This window comes from Ochotona curzoniae, unplaced genomic scaffold (genome assembly GCF_017591425.1).
Source record: "Ochotona curzoniae isolate NIBS_2020 unplaced genomic scaffold, NIBS_Ocur_1.0 contig_1482, whole genome shotgun sequence".
NCBI classification, from domain to species: Eukaryota; Metazoa; Chordata; class Mammalia; order Lagomorpha; family Ochotonidae; genus Ochotona; species Ochotona curzoniae.
Genome location: NW_024465100.1, coordinates 4,618,756 through 4,639,459, shown reverse-complemented (window position 1 = coordinate 4,639,459; position 20,704 = coordinate 4,618,756). Strand labels below are relative to the sequence as shown.

At 38.6% G+C, this 20,704-nt stretch overlaps 1 protein-coding gene across 2 annotated transcripts in view; it reads right to left on the bottom strand.

The window, feature by feature from the left end:
* The window catches only part of PIK3C2G (phosphatidylinositol-4-phosphate 3-kinase catalytic subunit type 2 gamma), a 241,159-nt gene that overhangs the window by 152,841 nt on the left and 67,614 nt on the right, over positions 1-20,704 (bottom strand). For both annotated transcript variants that reach the window (XM_040968303.1, XM_040968311.1), the window contains 2 exons: positions 12,876-13,003; positions 7,819-8,007 (listed from right to left, as the gene is read on the bottom strand). In XM_040968303.1, the coding sequence (XP_040824237.1) occupies positions 7,819-8,007; positions 12,876-13,003 (317 nt within the window). The remainder of the gene's footprint in view (positions 1-7,818; positions 8,008-12,875; positions 13,004-20,704) is intronic.

The following is a 20,704-nucleotide window of genomic DNA, read 5'->3' as shown; positions in this document are numbered from 1 at the left end:
GAGAGAATGTGACAAAAGTCAAATGACCTCTTAGAACTATTACAGGAATAGTTTAGGCCTTGTGAGAAATCTGAGCATTTTGGAGGCTTAGTTCACTTCAAGCACAGATGTGCAGCATAGTCATAGCATATGCTATTGTTGTGGGGTCCTGAGTCAAGAAATTAGCACCTGTAGACCAACAGAACATTAGCACATCTGTCTGGGTCTTCACTGGGGAGACTGGTTTTGAAATCACAGTGCCAACACTCAGAGTCAAGAACTGTCATCCCTCCTGTTCTCCCAGACACATTCAACTCTTCTAATATCTCAGGGATACAGCAGCATCGCCAAGGATTCAGCCATCCTTCTCACAGTCAGTGTAGTCTGAGATAAGATTTCAAGAAAAAGCACACCTCTCAACTTATTTATTCTAGGTCATTTCTACTCCCTATTGTCTCCCCATAGAGTTTTTCTTCTTTTGCTCCTCGTTTTCTAGTTTGAAAAATGATTCAGGAACAATCTGACTCAAAGACCATTCATAGTCATGGGGGAAAGCCAAATGCAATGTAACAAATTTTGACCTTTGAGAAAATAGCAACTTTGAGCAAACTCAAAAGCAAAGAAATCTGAGACCAAATTTAAGAGGATCTGAAATGTCAGACTGCAGAATACACAGCAAGAATTCATGCAGAATGCCACGAGCCTATTCACAGCTAAAAGCCCTGGTGTCAGGTTAGAATTAGAAAAGCATCAGAAGGACAGAATTGTTTCTCTAGGTGATTTTGAGACCGATGACACACTCAGCATCAGTTTGGAGGAAGAATGTCAATAGGAATATTTGTGCTATTTTTCCATTACTAAAAATGATCACATATGACAGAAGACATTTTTTTCTAGTCAACATGATGAATAAAGATTCTTTAAGAAGACTATAAACCTCTATGTATTGAATAATTCATGCTCCTTTCAGAAATTTTATGTTGTGACAGGTTATTAGGACACCACGAATCTCGAACGCCTACCTTCACCAAATAGATGAGGAAACTGAAGGTCAGAGGGTATAAATTATTCTCCCACGGGCATTTGTTCCTGTCCCTGAAACTGGAACCCAAATGGCTAAAAATGCTAGCCAAGCAGACTTTCCATGATACTTCTTTCTAGCAAGCCTCTGATGTTTTGACATTATCATGGATAGGCATATAAATTCACAAGACTGGTTTGGGCATATCATTTGTTTTACTGCATTATAAATGGATCAATACACTAATAATGCCAAGTATATCGTTTGTCTGGTTAGACCAGGGTGTGGACCCAGTTATAAACCAAAGGAATAAGGAATCTAGACCTAAGGAAGCTTTGCACTTGTACTGAGATGTTCTCTGCTGATACTCTATGGACTTGCATATACAAACTGGGAAGTGACAAGACAGTCATGGTATTCCTGAAATACAACTACTACTTATGATGAAGTAATTGTTCAATTTCCTCCTTTTGTATGACTCTACTTCAACTATTTATAGACAATAACTCACAAAGTGGTATATGGAAAGTAGCATATAGATTTTGTGCTTTGATGCATTAGAAATTATATGCAAAAGTATAAGTATGCATGGAGAAAGAATATGTGATTTTGAGAGTATAAACATCAAGGCTGTTTTTTCTTACTTGCACTGTTTCTAAGTAAATTAATTTATATCCTTGGCTTAATTTCTAACTTACATTTCTTCTTTCAGGCTTATAAATTCTGATAGAATATTCTGATAGCAAGCTTACAAATCTAGCCATTTTACGCATATCTCAGAATCAGCATATTCCCTGACACCAGGGTGGTGGCTCATCGAGTTAATCCTTCTCCTCTCATGTTGGTTTCTCACACGAGCTGGATTCATGTCCTGCCTGCTACACTTCTGATCCAGTTCTGATCTAGGAAGGAAGTGAGGGATGGCTCAAGTCTTTGGGCCCCTGCACCCTTATAGGAAATCTGGAGGAAGCTCCTGGTACTCAGCTTCAGTTTGGCACAGCTCCAGTCATTGTGTCCCAGAAGTTGGAAGATCTTTGTCTCTCTGTATAAATCAGCCTTTCAAATAAACACATTTTTTTTTAACCAAATCATCTCCGCCAGAACAAGAAGGTTCTTATTTGATTTGCTATTGTGTATGTCCTATCTTGTTGAATATGCCTCTGCCCTATGGCACCAGTATCTCTCGTGGAAAGTCAGTTCATGTCCTGACTGCTCCACTTCCCATCAAGCTGCCGCTTATGGTCTGGGAAAGTAGCACAGGATGAGCCAAAGCCTTGGGCTCCTACACCCATGTAGGGGATCTGGAAGAAGCTCCTGCCTTCAGATTTACTCAGCTCTGGCCATTGTGAACAAGTAGTGAGTGAACCAGAAAATGTAAAATCTGTCCTTCCCCCTTTCTTTCTCCTCTGTAACCCTTTAAACAAATAAGTCTTTAGAAAATATGATCTGGCTGGTTCATTTCTTGATCTATGTCCAAGGAAATAAATACCATCAGGTCGATGAGAAAGAGGCACTAACATACGCATTTAAGAACTGTATAAAACAGTCAAGAAATGGGATCAAGCTAAGGGTTCATCCTTGTCCCAAATGAATCAAGAAAAATATGGTGGATACACACACTTGCCTTTCTTCCTTTGCATTGCTCCTTTCACTTCCTTTATGCCTCTCCACTGCACCTGTTACCCAGCCTATACTTCTGTGTTAAAGCCACTTATTTCCATGTTTCCTCTGCATGTTACTGTTTTTCTACTAAAGCTTTAGATCCATACACACAGATGTATTCCGGGAAGCTCTTCCTATGGTATCCCATAGATTGTAGACTATACACCGTGCCCCTGACTTTCACATCTCTAGTTCTCTCACACGCACTCAGTGGGTCTCTACTGTTTCTCAGCTCAGGCCTGGGCCATTTTTCAGAAGGACAACCTTAATACCTGGCACCTATCAAATATCCTTGATCACTCACTTTCCTTTTGCAATCCATCCATCATAACAATGTCAGAATTATCCACATGGGTCCCATCCTTAAAATTCCACAGGCTTCTACCACAACTTTATGCCTCTTCCCTGTCTCTGGAGGACCAATGTAATCTAAATTGAGCCATCCTTTTCAACTTTGATGCTCAGAACAATTCTAAAATTGTGTGCTATTATCTGGGCTTCATAATCCATGCACACACACACATACTTTTTAAAATTCCTGGTATGCCACTTTTCCTCTCTTTACCCAGGAAATGTTTATAAATATTTCAAGTCAGATTTAGATATCCTTGTAAAAATTTCCTTGCATTCTCTGAAAGAATTCACTGCTCTTTCCTCGAGGTTCACATAGCACTTAACACATCGGTTATTATACAGAGACTATGTGATGATCTCTATTTTGAGTCTTCCTATAAACTGTATTTGAGACAGTCACCATGGCTTTGTGCATAGCAATTTTCCTGTGCACATATTCTTCCTCAGATAAATGGAAAAGATGCACAGCATCCACCACTTATTTTGTCAAATGTAGCAGTGTGAACTGTCCCACTGTTCTGTATTCCATCCTTTCTATTTGTAATGTAAGTTCAGAACGGCTTTAGAATAAAGTCATCTCTATAATAAAAAATGAAACAATGAGGCACAAACATTGCGTGTGAAATATTTTCTAAAGAAACTGGATTTTGGATGGCAAAGCAATGCCTGTTAAATATTGCTTTTTTGTGTGGGAAAACAGTAATTTTATATCACTTGGGAAAGCAAGCTCTGGTACCTTGTCAAACTTTTATTTGAATTTCTGATGTAAGCCTCTGATGCCAACTCAGAGTCGCTATTTTTAGATGAATACTTTCCTTGAACTTTGAATTCCCTGGGTAATATCAACTTCTTACTAGCTGCTGAATTATTGCATCTGGGCACCAAGGTGCAGGAAAATAGCAACTATTTGCCAAGAAGCACAGACCTTAGCCCTTGGTCTCTGTTCTTCTGACAGCTCCACCTTCTCTAGTAGAAGCATCAGCTATTCTATGAACACTGGTGGACACTCAGTGGAGGAAGTATTAACACCTTATGGTCCGCACTAGTTGAATTAAATTCCATCATGCCTCTTGCTAAAAATAAACGAAAAGCAGCTGGTGAACCTTCAGAGAGATTATGTAAACAGCAACATGAAACATGTTCCAACTTCCAGGGGAGTACATCAGTTCTTCAGAGGTTAACTATTCTAAAAACAGACTACGCAAAGGAGAAAAAAGTTCAAGACTGCAGAACTCACCCTGACAACTCACTCACCAAGCACACACTGTTTGTTCTTCAAGAAAGCCACCTTTTGAATTCAGAGGAGTTGAAAGGTACACTTCTGGAAACAGCTGGTCCTTAAGTTTTTAATAGTTCAGCTCAACTGAGAGTGGGAGTTAGGGAATGAACACAATGCAAATACTGCAACCTCTCATTGACCTTATTTGGTGCGTGATAAGGTATTTTCCAGGATGCAGATAAATCAAGATTTACTAAGTTCCCTGAAAGAACCTCAACAAACAACCCTCTACTTTGATACCAGTTTTTATAACTTCTCATTATTAAAACCTAATTATTCAGAAAAAAGTGTTGTGGAGTAGTGAAGTTAAAGCATCTATGTGGGATAAGTGCTGTGGTTTATAATAAAAATTCCTTTAGGAGAGTGAACATATTTAGTATGTAAATTGCCTAAAGATGTTTATTAGCAAGGTCATGAAGCACAGTGGTCACTAGTGCAAGCTCTGATGGGATCTCTAAATTACGAAGTCACAATTTACAAATAAATATCCGTGGACATGTTTGGATGCTTTAAGATCTAGAACAACATTCATCTTCATGAAATACTAATTTTGCCAAAAACAATGACACAGCAGCAAAGCCAAAAACATGCAAAAAGGGACTCGTTGTGTCTTTAGAAACTATAAATCGACCTTACTGAAAAACATTTTTTAAAGATCCTATAACGATTTAGTGTGCTTGTACAACCTAGCAGTGACAAGGCCCACATCCCCGCTGGAGGATAGCTGACTTTCGTTACGGATCCTTGCTTCTGATGCCAGCTTCCTGCTGAAGCAACCTGGGAGATAGCGGTAATGGTCCCAACAATTGGGTTTCTATCAACCAGGAGGAAAAGCAGGATTTCTGGCTCTGTCTCTTGCCCACCACTGAAGGTATTTAGGAATAAACCAGCAGACGGGAGCGCTCGTTGTTTCACCCTATTGCTCTTTCTCTGACTCTGTCTCTCCAACAAATCAATACAAATAAGTTCATAATTTTAATTTCAAAATTGTTTCCTTTAATTCTTTGAAGTTTTTAAATAAAATGTAATTATATAAGGTCCTATTAACCAATTTTCTGCCTCTATTGATTTATGTATTCCATACATTCATGTATTGGAATCAGAAAACAGTCTTTCATGAAATTATTTTTCACATACTGAAGTACATTCAAGATTATTCCATTTTATAGTATCGTCAATGACTGTTCTTTTAAATTTGGAGATAATATTACCTTATTAATAATCATATAATTGTGCATAAGTTTCTGTTTGTTAAAAACAGAGTGAGGGGGAGAGCGCCTATCCTCTCGGTTACTCCCCAACTGCTTGCCATGTCTGCACCTTTGGTAAGCTCAAAGTTGAGAGCTGGAATACAGTTCAGGTCTCCTGCCTGGTTTGCATAAATCTAATTGCTTGAGCCGTCAGTACTGTCCCTAAGTCTCCAGCATCAGGAAGCTGGATACAAAATCTAGGGGTTCAACGAGAATCCAGAATGTGCAACACACAAATGATCCATTCCACATGCTGAGGTCAGGGAAACTGCTTAGCAGAAGTCTCAGAAACATTGTCTGAACTCAAACCACAGAAACACAGTCGGAAGTCGGTATCTGAGCATATATGACTTAATGGAAGAAGCCACAAAAATAACAGAATCTTCAATGCAAGGGGTACAGGAGACAGGATTACATTTTGATTCAAGCCAACAGAGGATGCTGAGTAATGCATCGAAACATGGAAGCCAGAGGTCTGGCGCGGTGGCCTAGTGACTAAAAGTCCTCATCTTGAATGTGCCGGGATCCCATATGGTCACCAGTTCTAATCCCGGCAGCCCTGCTTCCCATCCAGCTCCCTGCTTGTGGCCTGGGAAAGCAGTTGAGGATGGCCCAAGGCCTTGGGACCCTGTACCCACGTGGGAGACCTGGAAGAGCTCCTGGTTCCTGGCTTCGGATTGGTGCAGTACCAGCTGTTGCGGTCACTTGGGGAGTGAATCATCGGACAGAAGATTTTCCTCTCTGACTCTCCTGCTCGCTGGATATCTGACTTTGTAATAAAAATAAATAAATCTTTAATAAAAAAACACATGGAAGGCAGAACAGGTTGAACAACTTTCCTGACCAGGTCTTGCCGCAAAGGTCTACGTCTGTGTATATACCAAAGTGGAACTGGTCAGCCAACAGGCCTTAGCATTTCTCAACTCTGCTGCAATGAAGCCAATGGCATCTCAGATCTATCAAGACATCTCAAGCAGCATGCTTGGAACATTGTTCCCCACATCAGGATCGCTTTAAAACATACTTATTGATGAACTTTATATATAGTTGATTATGGTGGGAAGGGTTGAGGATTAGGGGAAAGTGGGTGAGACCATTGCTTCCAAATTTTTTCTCTTCTTCCTGTTTCTGAGGGAAGTGGGAAGACAAGGGGAGAAGCCGCAGCCAGCCTCCCAACCATCACAATACCTGGGAAGGTGGAAGGCTACCTGAAGCCATCCCAGGGTTCTTGCCCACATTAGGGTTTTAAAGTCATATCAAATGATCACTTCTATCCCCAGGAGCTAATTGTAATAATATGGGGGGAAATGGCGGGAGAGAAAAATGAGGAGGAAAGAAGATGATGGGAGAATTCCTATACCTACAAAACTATATTATGGAAAATGATATGGAAAAATGATTTTAAAAATGTGGAAAGAAATAAAGTAAGTAAGTAGGTAATAGGAACAAAACTTTTCACTTCCATTCCTACTTCTAAACTTTTAATAGGAGAACAATTTGTCAGTAAACCTGAACAAATCAGTTGACAAGTCCTTGTGGGTCTCTACATCCCAAACTTTCTAGTTCTGGTCTCAGGACCTAGAGAGAGGATTCAGAGCAGAGCTGGGTTTCATAGTTCCTGCCTAACAGATAGTTTTCATGGCATCAGTGAGCTGATGTTATCAAGATAGACTTAAAATAGCTCCACTTGGCTTCACATATAAAAAGGAAGCCAAGGAAGAGCTCTGCTTCTCTCCTGAACTGCTGCCAGCTACCATCCTCGCTCCCCATCGCTTCTGCTTTATTAGGAAGAGAGTAGCCCCCATCTCTGTGCTCCAAACACTGAGGGAAAATCTGGAGAATACAACGGGGGTGATTTATTTTTCCTTTATTCTATCACCATCATTCACAGTATACCCACCTAGTACAATCGTGACATTTTGCCAAATGTTTCATATTTTGGTAAGAAGATATAAGCACCAATTTTCAGGATTTTTAATTTTGCAAGGGGTAACAGGAAGAATTGACATTTTTCTTTAACCATTTTTGTTGATGTTTTTTACCAAGAGCAGCCAGGCTTTTCTCATTAAACAAATGACAGCAATTAATTACAACTTAAGATCAATGCAGAAGGAAATGACATCTCAGATAGGTTTGAAATTTATAATTCATCCTTAACATTCATTTGAAACTAATGTTCATGGTTATATTGATTCAGAACAGACTGTTACATTAGTTCATCTTAACGCTTTTTCTTCTTGAAACAAGTTCTTTATCAGCAATATCATTCTTACCTGCCAGTCAGAAGCCCAAGTGCATCCAAGGGATGAGAAAATTTCCATCGTTTCAAAATGACCTTCATTTCTGAAATTGTATTTTCATCCCATCCAGGGGCGCTGCCCAGGACCAGAGGAAGGGAGCAGTTCTCGTTATTACAGTAGAAGCGATAAAACCATAAATATCTTCTTTTTTCCTCAGATAGTCTTGAAAAAGAAACAAACACATCAGCTCAGAAAGTATAATTTACCAGAGATTTTTTAACCAACAAATGTTACTGCAAATATACAGCATGAAACTTGATTCTCATTCTTTAAATTGTTGGGGTTTACCTTGTAAAAGTCTTCTTTTTGACACACTAGTAGGTTATTTCATTAGCTTGTTCCCTACATTTATGTTTTTAAAAAGAATCTTAATTTCAATATTCAGAATTATTTCTCTTCTATCTTATCCTTGTTGGTTTTTAAAAAAAGTTTTTTGTTTTTTTTTTTTTTTTCAATTTCTGCCTTCCTTAGGACAGACCAAATTTATCTGATTTTTGTGACATGTTGTATTTAGGACTGAGATAAACAACTCTCTACTTTATTTCCTTCATAAATTAGATCCAAGTGGACCAGTACAACATGACATATTTTACAAATGATATTGCTATGCAGTTCAAAAACAAAGCTCTCAATGCATCCAATAAATTCTGGCTTTAAATTTTTCAGAGTTCATTGGAAGTTTGAAGAGGCAGTGTCAGTGATGTCAGGGCTCCCAGTGAACAGCTTGAATAGAAGATCTTAGTCTGCGACTGAAGCCCTGGAGATGCTGCCTCTCCAGTAGCATGGAGAGGTACAGTTCAAGGTCAGGCCAGCATCTTCACACGACAGTCATTCCCTCTGTGCCTTCCAAAGAATTGAATTCCTGCCAGTCACAGCAAGGGTGCTCACAAATTAAGAGGTTTTAGAGTCTATCTATAAAATGGAAAGATCAGATTGGGCTGATCATTAAGGTATGTCTAGGTTCTGTTCCTGTGCTCTGTCACCACCCCTCACACCCGAAGGCTCTTGGAAGCAATTCATGATAAAATGGCTAAAATAATTATGACTCACTCTTCTCCAGTAGTGAGCAATGGTGTGGCTCCCTCAAATCACATCTTGTTTGATTGAGGCATGGTTTTCACAAAAGGAAATGGCACAGTTTTAGTTCAGTAAAATTAGGTCACTGTACAAACCAGTGACAATCACATTGCTTTCAAAACTTTTATGTTGCTTTTGGCAAGCATTAGTATGATTTCTTTCATATTAGAGTGATTTCTACAACGTTCTGTGTAAATGGAATTGGAGGGGCAGGCTGCCTTGCTCAGTGGGTTACGCAGCATTTTGGATGCTCATGTACATATAGGAGTGCCAATTCCAAACTGCATGGAGTCCGGTTAGCAGCCAATGCACATGGGAAACACAGTTACTGGCTCAGGTACTTGAGCTCCTATGAGACACATGAGAGACTGGGATGGGAGTGGGGCGTCGAGTTCTCTGCTCTTGCCTTCATCTTGGCACAGCCCCCAACATTTGTGGCCATTTGGGGTGTAAACCAGTAGATGGAAGATCAGTCTCTATTCCAACCTCACACCATTCCCCCTTTCAAATACACATATGCACATGTTTTTTTTTATCTATGACTTTTTACTGAATATAATGGATTTGAACTGATACATACTGGTGTAATTCACTCCTTTTAATTAATGAGCCTTATTATTTTTGCATGAATATCCTACAATTTGCTTACCCATTCTTCTTTCAATGAAAATTTAAGTTGTTACATTTTGGGGAGTTTAATACACAAATATTATAATGCATGATATTGTCCCACAGTTCTCAAGGAATTTTCAGGGACTATGTTGCATTCTTCAGTATGGATCATTTCTGTCATCTTGTCTTCAATCACACTATTCTTCCTCCATCACCCCCACCCCACCACATTATGCAATCTAAACCCTAGTGATTGTCAAAAAAAAAAAAAAAAAAGCAAAACAAAAAACCAGAACTATCTCAATACTTGAATTTCCAATTTTATCCTTTGTTCATTGACATCTATCTTTACTTTTTTGAAAAGCAGAGGAGAGAGAGGAAAAGCGATGTGGAAACAGGGTCAGGTGGAGTGAGGGAGATTTTCCATTTGCAGGTTCACTCTCTGAATGCTTGCAACAGCCAAGACTGGGTTAGACTAAAACCAGAAAGTTCATCTGAGTTTCCAATGTTGATGGCAGGGACTAAAAACTTTGAGTGATTGCCCTTGTTTCACAGTGTGCGTGTGAATAAGACATCCTTCAACATCTTTATAATAGATGTATAGAAATGATTTTCTGCTACTTGAAATCTTGTTGGCTATTTTTGTCAACTTTGGTTTTTCTGATTCTTCCTAAATATTCTAATTTTTCACATAATGTATTTTTTTTTCAGTATTTTTACAACTTTCCTTTGTTGAGAGTCTTCTGCAATCTTCTGAGTGACAAAAGAATCAAGTTTTACCACGTAGACAAATTGCTGGCAAGTTATTTTGATCAACTGAACATAAAAGGTTGCTCACCCAAATTTGTATAGATGTCATCTTGTTTCTAATCCTTCTTTTAGAAATTATTCTCTGAAAATTCAAGCTTCCCTAGCCTTATTGGACTCTAATCTCTATCTTTTTCATTTCACATCTTCCAAGCAAGATCACCTACCCTTTTTGATTCCATCCCCAGGAGCCATGGCACACAGTATCCTGCCTAAAAGACACTTCTATCATGAAAGCTTAGTTCAAACTCCATCTGTCCCATCCTAAAAGCAGCTGGCACATACATACTTTTCTTGTGTCATTATTCTCTAAGTGAGGGCAAGTAGTTGGGTACTAGGTCTTCATGGTAAAAGAGGAAGCATTCATTTCTTTCACAAGAAATGCTTTCTTTCATTCTGGGATGTTCCTCCTATTTGGAGCCACTCTTGACTGTCATGAAGGTTTTCGATATTATATATTTCATGTGAAATTAAGCAAAAATCATTGAGTGTGGGCTTCCTGAATCTGATTACATTCAGTCAATTTGAAAGAAAACAATACCAAAAACATGACAAAATGCGGTATTTGGAAGCTGAGATTAATTTGAGACAAACACAATTTTATAACACTGAGGACTGTTCTCCGTCTGCTCATACCAACTAGAATAAAACTGCATTGCACTGAACAGTCATCACTGCTTAAGTGGGTGGAACAGAGAAGCTATTTTATAAATGTGTTTAATTAAGTAGAAACTGAAGAATAAGACAAGCAAACTTCACTAGTGTTAATTTAAAAACACAAATCTAGTATTTACGATTACTTGTAGGACTTTTTTTGGGTTTGAATATATTTAAGATTTCAAAGCACTACATCATTTTAATAGCTAAAAAGCCCTCATTATCTATCAGTGATCCTATTAACTGTGAAATATTTGTTACAGGGAAGGTTTTCTGTTTTCTTTAGTAGGAAGTAGGAAAGGGCACCTCACTCAGTTAAGGTGACAGTAATCCAGTATGATAATGCATTGTGTCAACAGGAGTATGAGATTCCACCAGCTTCAAGCCTCATGGCCAATTCTCACACCAGGTATTGCACAGGGACACTTTAGTTCTTACAAGTGTTTATAAGTATTATTTAAAATTAATCTCTATACTTTACTTAAAAGGCAGACAAAAAGATAAACCAAAGAATGGATAGACAGAAAATATAACACAGTGATGAGAGAACTGATGTTCAAATAAGGCCTTTCTGGGGGGGGCTGACATTTCATTAAAAATCTCAAGAGTGAAATGTTCTTCATGGTAAGAATCAAGAAAGACAATTTCAGGCAGAGGGAACAGCAGATTAAAACAAAAACAAAACTGTACTACATAATACAATGTAAGCAACAATAAAACAAAACAAAACAAAAAAAAAACAAAAACAAAAGACAGCGACAAAAACCCTTTGAGATGAGACAGGGTCTAACACTGTTAAATTCAATGGGCACTGATGGCGCTGGCTTGACAAGGAGGTAAACAGCAGAATCAGTTAAAATCCGACATCAGGTCTAGCTCACACTTAGTGTCCTAATGTGATTCTGAGTCGAGGTCTTGCTGATCAGTTCAAAACTTTGTTTTCCTCTGGTGCCTTAATCTTGATTCCTTTGCTTCTCAACTGCATTACTTCACAATTCCATTTTATCATTAATTCATACCTCCTCAAGTTCTAAAACACATATCCCAGGCCTTGCCACTTTCAGCAATGTCTGGGCCATCACCTTAATTCTAGCCATTCTGATCTTTGTCTAAAGTATTAACCTACTTGGCAGATCATTTACTTCTATTATTTCCTTTCCAGTCCATTCTTGAACTTGCTCTCCAAGGGAGCAAAGAGATTCTCTAAACCATGTAACTCCTGGACAAAATGTTTGAATGATTTTGCATTCTTGGAATGAGATGCTTTGTCATGTTACACATCTTATCATAGTGTATGTGTGCAAAATTATAAAATATGTAATTTTTCATAAAATATGATTACTTTCTTAGTTTTGGAATATTAATGAGTAAATCTGATTTACATATTGTCAAGTAGCAAGCAAAAATGTCACTGATTCCTCTGGGGATTTTATTTAGAGAAACACTGAAAAAAATCTAAGGATTCCATAGTCACTGCTTTAACACTATTAAAGTATGATATTTTTTTCTTTCCTTAGTCTTCCATGAAAATTGAATTTCACTTTTTCCTTGGTTATCAGAACAGCTTCCAACCCCACCTGAAGGGCAGGAGAGCAATGGTTGCCACAGCTTTGTGCTGGTATGGATCTAATTATATTCTGCTTAGTGTTTTGAATTGCATTATTTCCATCCCTTTGAAGTTTAAAATCATCACATGAAACATCTTTACAAGCATGACAAATTCCTCAGATGCTAACTGATCACTCAGCAGGTGTGGCCTTATGAAATCAGTTTTGTGGGAAGGAACGTTCACCCCCTGAAGGCAGAAGAGCTTTAGGTGTCACCAATGAGGTCATGGACAACAGGCCAATGTCATCCCCAGGATCTGAGTCACTTACAGTATGGGAGACTGCTTCTGGGAAAGCCTGGCGATGTGTTTCAAACACTCTCTGGGTGGTTCTGGAGGAGTCCCATGCTCTTCAGTCCTGGGTTCCATGTACTCCCATCCAGCTGCTGGAAAATCAATCTGAAATAAAGGAATGATTTGGCAAGTGTTAAAGGAGCCAACTTAATGCTCTCTACTTTAGATTTGTGGGAGGTAAAAGACAACTTTTTGTGTGCTGTTGCTTTAACAATTTCTTATGGTGAATCATGAGAACTTGGACTTAGTGTTTAAATATGCATAATATCTGGCTAATGATTTCTACAACATACTTACTTTATAACAACATATGAACTTTACATGTTTCTGTGTAACATACTCTCTGCATAAAGCTAGATATGGGATATTTTTTAACTATGATAATATCTTTTCATGTTACAGTGTTAAAAATCCATGATTCCATGATGGAATTGATGAAAGTGTTGTAATGATTTTTTTTCATGTCACATCTTGGAAGATAAAAAGTAGCATTATGTTGAGCTCTACATTGTGAAATCTGTTAAGTTTTGAAACTGTTTTGTGGATATGAGAGTAAGTCCTTCTCTGGAAGAAATATTCTGTTCTGGAAATACATTTCCTATACTCAAATGGAGTATTTTGCTTTGACTATGTAATTCAGATTTATGGACAACTAGAATCATGCTCTTTGTAACTGTTCTTAATGTGCTTTTGATTATGTGAAAATTCAATGATAATAAGATGTTGGGAAACAAAATAGCAGTTACCCAATAAAAGATAGTTCCAAACTATGCACATGAGCTGGAAATTTTAGTGCTTTTCCTATTTTCTTAAGGTTATAGCACATGGTTTAGCTTTCATTTTAAAATTAGAAAAGTATACGTAATTTAGGAGTCTCTGCTAAATGGTTTGATTTCAATCATCAAGAAAATTGAATAAGATTATATAGTAGACTGTGAGTTACAGATTTAAATGCAGTTCATACTACATTTTTTAAAACCTTAATTTCTTCCCATAGCCCCTGAAATTCATCACAACACTTAATTTTGATATAACTTTATGATGTCAATTGTTACTTCCACAAGATAAAGGAAAAAAAATGTGATACCCTAAGGCAAAATAATATTGCAGTAATTTTTCCTCTTGACAAGGACTAATCTCAAAAGGTTAACTTGGTGCCTTCACAGAAGCCTGTGCAGTACTAGCAGCTCACACATTATGTGTCCCAGTATTTTTTAAATGCTTCAAATAAAAATAGAATAGCATTTAATGAATTAGTAACACTTGATGTTGGTCCTAAGAGGATGGGGGGAATTAAGATAATGGATAATAAAAAAAAAATTCAAAAAATACGCTTGTGCAAAGTTTGTAATAAATCCTGACATTACACTTAGAAAATAATTTTTATATCTGATACAAGAGTAAGCCCCTTTGTCAAATTTTAGGCTTTGTTTCTGAGTTATGAAGCTGACAGTTTGCTGGTTCTTGAGTCACTCACAAAAAGCAATGAAATTTCTGCTGGTTACCTTTTGCTGTGGTTTTTAAAAGCCTAGATCCATCTACTTGTTCTGGAATACTTGTATGATGGAAATTATAGCAGCATTTATCAGGATCAGAGAGCCAGAAGCCCAATTTAGGTAACGATGTATACATCTTAACAACTAAGTTGGCAATCATTAATGCTCTCCTCCTCCCCAAAGATACGGTTGATGCCAGTGAACTTGGCAAACACATGACTCGATTCCTCATCGTACAGCTGTGCCTGGGAAACTTCAATTTTCTGACAAAGTGCTCAACCATCTAACGTGCATATCTGGTAACATTTATTTGTACATTATCTACTTCAACTCTTGAGTATTCAGGAATAACAGCCATTAAATGGTGGGGTCTTTCTTAGTGTACCATAAAATATTAATACCCAATCATCTTCCTTCTAATTCACACAATTTTAAACATTTGAATATTGATTTGTATTATGTCTATCCATCTTGCTTCATTTCTTCTCATCCTTTCTCCTTTATACTTGGCCACCATGGCTCCAACTACGGCTTCAGGATTTGGGACTTTTTGTGAGGATGGTTGTGAATATCCGCAATGTCCATACTCCACAACAATCCCCACAAGGGCTGGCTTGGTTCCTCATGATTCTTTCAGTGCGTTATAATGATTTCTACCTGCACTGTGGATATAATTTTCATACTCAAGGTATAAGAATGCTAAAACATTTTGTGACAATTCATAGGAAGGATGGATTCTGGCTAACTGTGATACTTCTGGTCAGTCTCAAGGATTAATCACTAAAGAGGTGTCCGCCTGGTGGTCTTAGAGTGAGGAAGTAAGTCTGTTACAACCTGAAACATGTTCTAAGAACCAGCATTAATAATACACTGTTGCCTCTCTCTTAAACTGCAAACAAGGGGGGATAAGCACATGACAAAAGCTGGATAAGGTAAGACACTGAGAAACCCCACGGCTTAAGGAACAAGTTCACTGAGATAACAAAAAAGAAGAGCATTCTGGTAGTAAAGTTCAGATACATGAATCAAAGTGCTAACTATGGAAATATTCTGTGGGTTGGGCTAGTGTAGTGATCAGAAATATGTGTGTAAATTCTTCATTTAACAAATAACATATTCCACATTCTGCGATGGTCACTGGGAATAAAACACTCTTGATGTCATTAGAGATTATTTAATGGGAAAGAAATACAGGGTGGTAGGGAAAGTGTTTGGTACAGTAGTTAAATCATCATGTAGGAGGCTGGCATCCAATAGCAACATGGCTATAAAAGCCAAGGTATTCCATTCCGACCCACCTTCCAACTACCGTGTATTCAAGGAGACAGCAGACAATTCAAATAATTATGTCCCTGCCACTCCTATAGGAGACCTGAATTGATTTCCAAATTCCTGATTTTGACCTGCTGCTCTCTAGTTGGTACTGCAGATGGGCAGTCTCTGTCGAATAAAACAGAAATAAATAAAAGATTCAAAAAAGACCACAAAGGGCCTAGCACGATGGCCCTAGTGACTGACGTCCTCATCTTGCCTCCTCCTGAAGGTCAAATGGACTCTGGTTCATGCCTTGGCTACCCCACTTCCCATCCAACTCCTTGATTGTGGCCTGGGAAAGCAATGGAGGAGAGCCCAAAACCTTGGACCATGCATCCGCAGAACGGCTCCTGCTAGAAGTGCTCAGCTCACTATCAGCACTTGGGATTGATCAGTGAGGAAATCTTTCTGTCTCTCCTCCTCTCTGTATATCTGATTTTCCAATGAGAAATACATTAATCTTTTTTTTTAAAAAAAATACTAGATAAATGTATTGATCCAAGTGTTCTTGGATATTATGGGAATACACTGATGTGGTAAAAGACAGGAGTGGTGCCAAAGAGATTCATAGTCGAGAACCCAGGCACTGCAGAGATCGGTACCAATTATAGATGAGTGGGAAGGACATGGGAGAGAGAGGTAGTAAAGATACTGAAGATGGGATACAATATTCATAAATGCACATAAAATGATAATGCACGTCAAACTACATTTTGAAACTTACTGAAGCTTGAAGTATCAAATGAACTGGCAAAGGAAAACAACGGAAGAATGACCATAAAACAGTGTTTGGCCTTAATTCTCTAGGTGGAACTGAGTTACTGACATGTATCATTAGGGAAATGACTCCTTGACATTTCACTTTTAGAAGAATTATACTTGTGACTATGTAGACTTTAAAGAATGACCACGTGAAGACAACAAAGCACCTGAACTGCTTTAATGTACAAGGGAGTGGTTGAACTAGGACAGATGAAATGAAGGATTCAGAGGGTAGATTTAAAAATACAGGAGATACATTGCAGCATGCATCTCTACTTCCATATCAAAGACAGACTCCCAATGAAATTGTTAAACATATCTTGACAACAGGATGCAGGATGTTCAACCACTATCTATACTTACAATGTCATGATACACTTAGAATGACGCACTTGTAACTGTGGCTGAAGGACTATACTATTGTAATAATAAGGGGCAATATGCTGGGAGAAGGGAGGGTGGAAGGTGAAATGCCTAAGCCTATGGAACTGTATTATAAAAAATTAAAAAAAATAGAAATATGGGGGATAAATTGGAAGGCTATATGAAGGATAATATATGGATAAGTAAAGAGACAAGGGGAGGCAGTCAGGTATGTATGAGCATAAAGAGATGATTAAGTGAATAAAATAATTTTGGCAAGAAAGGTGTGTTCATTTTGGGCTCTGCTGCATTTGAAGCTGTTAACAGAAACATCAGGGTGGGAGTTTTGGTAACGATATGACTATCTGCATATTTGCCTGAAATCTGTAGTGAAAAGGATTGGTAACTAGAGATGCAGAATCAGAAGTGAACCTGCAGAGGCATTGTGAAGAAACTCTAAGAAATGATTGAAGCCAAGTAATTTCACTGCTGGGTACTTACACAGAGAAATGAAAATATGTATCCTGAAAATGTGTGTGCAAAGGTTCAGAGCAGAGAGATCCCAAACAGCTGGCTACTATGTGCAAACAACCAAAGTGCACAGTGACGGATGAACAGGCACATACGATACAGCATGTCTGTAAGATATGCAATGTCCATCCACTGAAAGGAATGAATACGAATTCATTCTAACATATGGATTAACTCTGGAAAGATGATGCTAAGTGGAAGAAGACATCACTAAAGATTACATCATGATTCCACTTACATAAAATGTTAGTAGGAAAGCTCAGAGTTCAGTGGTGTTTAGAGTTGGGGATGGGGTGGGGCTTGGTAACAGAAACTGGTACATATGGGATTCATTTTCTGAAGTGATAAAATGCTGACAGTTTGGGACCAGCACAATGATCCAGCAGCTAAGCCTTTGCTTTGCAAGTGCCAGGATCCCATATGGGTACTGCTCCACTTCCCATCCCATGCCCTACTTGTGGCCTGGGAATGCAATAGAGGATGGCCCAGAGCCTTGGAACCCTGAACCTGTATGGGAGACATGAAAGAGTCTCCTGGCTTCAGATCAGCTCAGCACTGGCCATTATGGCCACTTGGGGAGTGACTAGTGGACAAAAATCTTTCTCTGACTCTCCTCTCTGTAAATCTGCCTTTCCAAGAAAAATAAACACATCTTTTAAAAAAAATGCTGATCAAGTTGATAACTGGAAATCATTGGGAAAATGCAAAAAAAAAAAAAAAACAAAACAAATGAGCTCTATTTTTTTTTCTTTTTAAAAAGATATATTTGCTTATTTGAAAGGGAGAACTACAGGGATAATCAGGGAGAAATACACACAGACACACAGATGTCTTTCACCTTATTAACTCTATAACTGGCCACAATGGCCAGGGCTGGGCCAACCCCAAAGCCTGGAGCTAGATGCAAGTCTCGCAGATGAGTAGCATGAATCCAAAAAAGTGGGTCATCTGTTGCTGCTTTCCAAGACACACCAGAAGGCAGTCAGATTGGGAATGGGGCATCATGGACTTGAACCAGCACTCATATGATGGCAGCTTTGTACATGGACACCCATCCTGCTATACTACAATGCCAGACCCAAGTCACATACGTTACATGGGAGAACTGTAAGTATGTGAATTACAGCTTGGGTGTGTAGAACACCCAGGATGGCATGTGCCCTAAGAATAGCAGTAAAGCTTATTCCTGAAGATGTACTTGCTAGGCAGAACGGCTGTGGTATGGAGACCAGATGAACGACAGGGATGTGGAGAGAAGCACTGAGGGAAGTAACACTGAAGTCAGAGGAGATGGTTCAGTAGGCGTCATGATGCACTGAGGGTCAGCATAACATGGACTACAAGCCATACTGGACTTGGCACCTGCAAGCTGGTTCATCGCCTGATAAGGTTAAGCATCATGGGAACAAGCAGAGGACAATGAAGTTAGGCGTGAACAAAGAAATGACTAAATTGAGCAAATGGAACAGAACCAGGACATCAACTTGCACATGACCACACCTATCTCAGCTCTTAAATGGCCCAGTGGATCTACATGTATTTACGGTAGAAAGCAGACAGGGAGGCAGGTGAGGGTGACAGCCTGAGGAACTCAAACAATGGCCTATGCACCTGCCTACATAGGAACTGGGGAAGTGATTGAAAGGATCCATACTGTGACCTATCACCCTTGTTTATCCTAGGGTGACTACATCATGGTGGTGGGCATCCCTGCAAGGAAAACAAAAGCAAAAACAGACAACAGTCAGACACCATCTGACACTTCCAGGGCACAGAGGTGGAAACAGAATGCTAAGAGATTTGTCCCAAGTATTAACATTTACTCTTAAAGAGCCAAGTCTAATCCAGACTCCCTAACTCTCAGCTTGACTTTCTTCCAAGACCTGTACTGACTCAACAAAACCACAGGTTGTAGAGCTTTCTTGTTTTCCCTCATTGCTTAATCATCTTTGGCTGAAAAATAATTCTAAATTTAGCCATTTAATTAAAGCTTTCAACTTTATCACCTTTTTCTGATTTTGTATAGTCACCAGTAATATACACACATACACAGAAGTTCCTTGTGTATCATTTTCAATGATTGCATAAAACCAGATAATTGAACTTCCATGTTCCTGGGAAAATATTTACATGCCCTGCTCCCTTTCTCACAAGATTCTACTATGGATCCAGATCTACCTTTGCAATCTGTGCACCTGCTGAGTGTCTGAAACATGCCTTCCTTTTAGCTGAATCTCTATCAGACTCAAAGTTCAGAATAAAGCACCTAAATCAGTTCCTAAGGGAACTCTGTGTTCCTGTCTGGAGAGAGAGGGTCCCATCTTCTAGTTTAGCTTGCTTTTCCTACATATACCACTTATCCCTGCTCTATGCCCTTACCTCAAGGATCTTCATCTCCAGAGCTCTAGCAGTGGCCAAACTTCAAGCACTCAGTTAGCTGAGGTGGTCAGGATTTGACATGCAACAGTTTGGACTAAAATTCATTTACAGAAAGACAGCTCATATCTACACTTGAACACAATCCGGCTTCATAGAAAATTCAATGAATACCAAATGGAATCCATTCAATTTCTCTGTTGAAGACCATCTATTTTCTGCATACTTTTGGGAAGGTAAAATTCTTATTGACTCAGGAATTCAAATTTTTGTTTTCTTATTTGTTTCTTCCTTATAGCTGTACTTTTTAAAGTTGTTCCTGAAATCTAACTTTTCTTTTTTTTTCTTAGTCTCAGTTCTTTGAGCTTCCATTTAGATCACCTAGATTTCTGTCATGTTTGCATATCTAATCTCCTTGATTTCCAGGGCTGTTCCTGAAACATTTCCCTAACAGGATTTAAGGACTCGCTGTCTGCAGAGTGAATCCAAGTCTGGCCTGCAGTCTAGCACACTGAAGACCTTCCACCTTTTCTAATATTTTAGAAGTTTTTCTAAAATATTTCTAATTTCTTTATTTTTAGCCAACGTGTTTGATCATGAATACTGGCAGCTCCCTTCTGAATCTGTGCATTCTTAGATAGCTGGATCATCTTCTCAAACCAGTTGGTAAAAATGCTCTCACAGTACAAAGGGCATTGAAACATCATGTTTCCTAGGGCCTAGTCCTCAGATGTCATGTCTTTCATGGCTTCCACTCACAATGTTCTCTGCTGTTCTTATTGTTAGTGTCATGTAAGGGCTACAGTATTTACTAGACAGAATCACAGTGAGTTATGAAAATATGTCTCTAGTTAGATTTGGTATTTTTAAAATTCCTTGGCAAGGGATCGCATAATCCCTCAATTTTGCAAATGGTTTATTATAATGTTTGGTACAGAACAATTACATGGAATATGGATGAGTA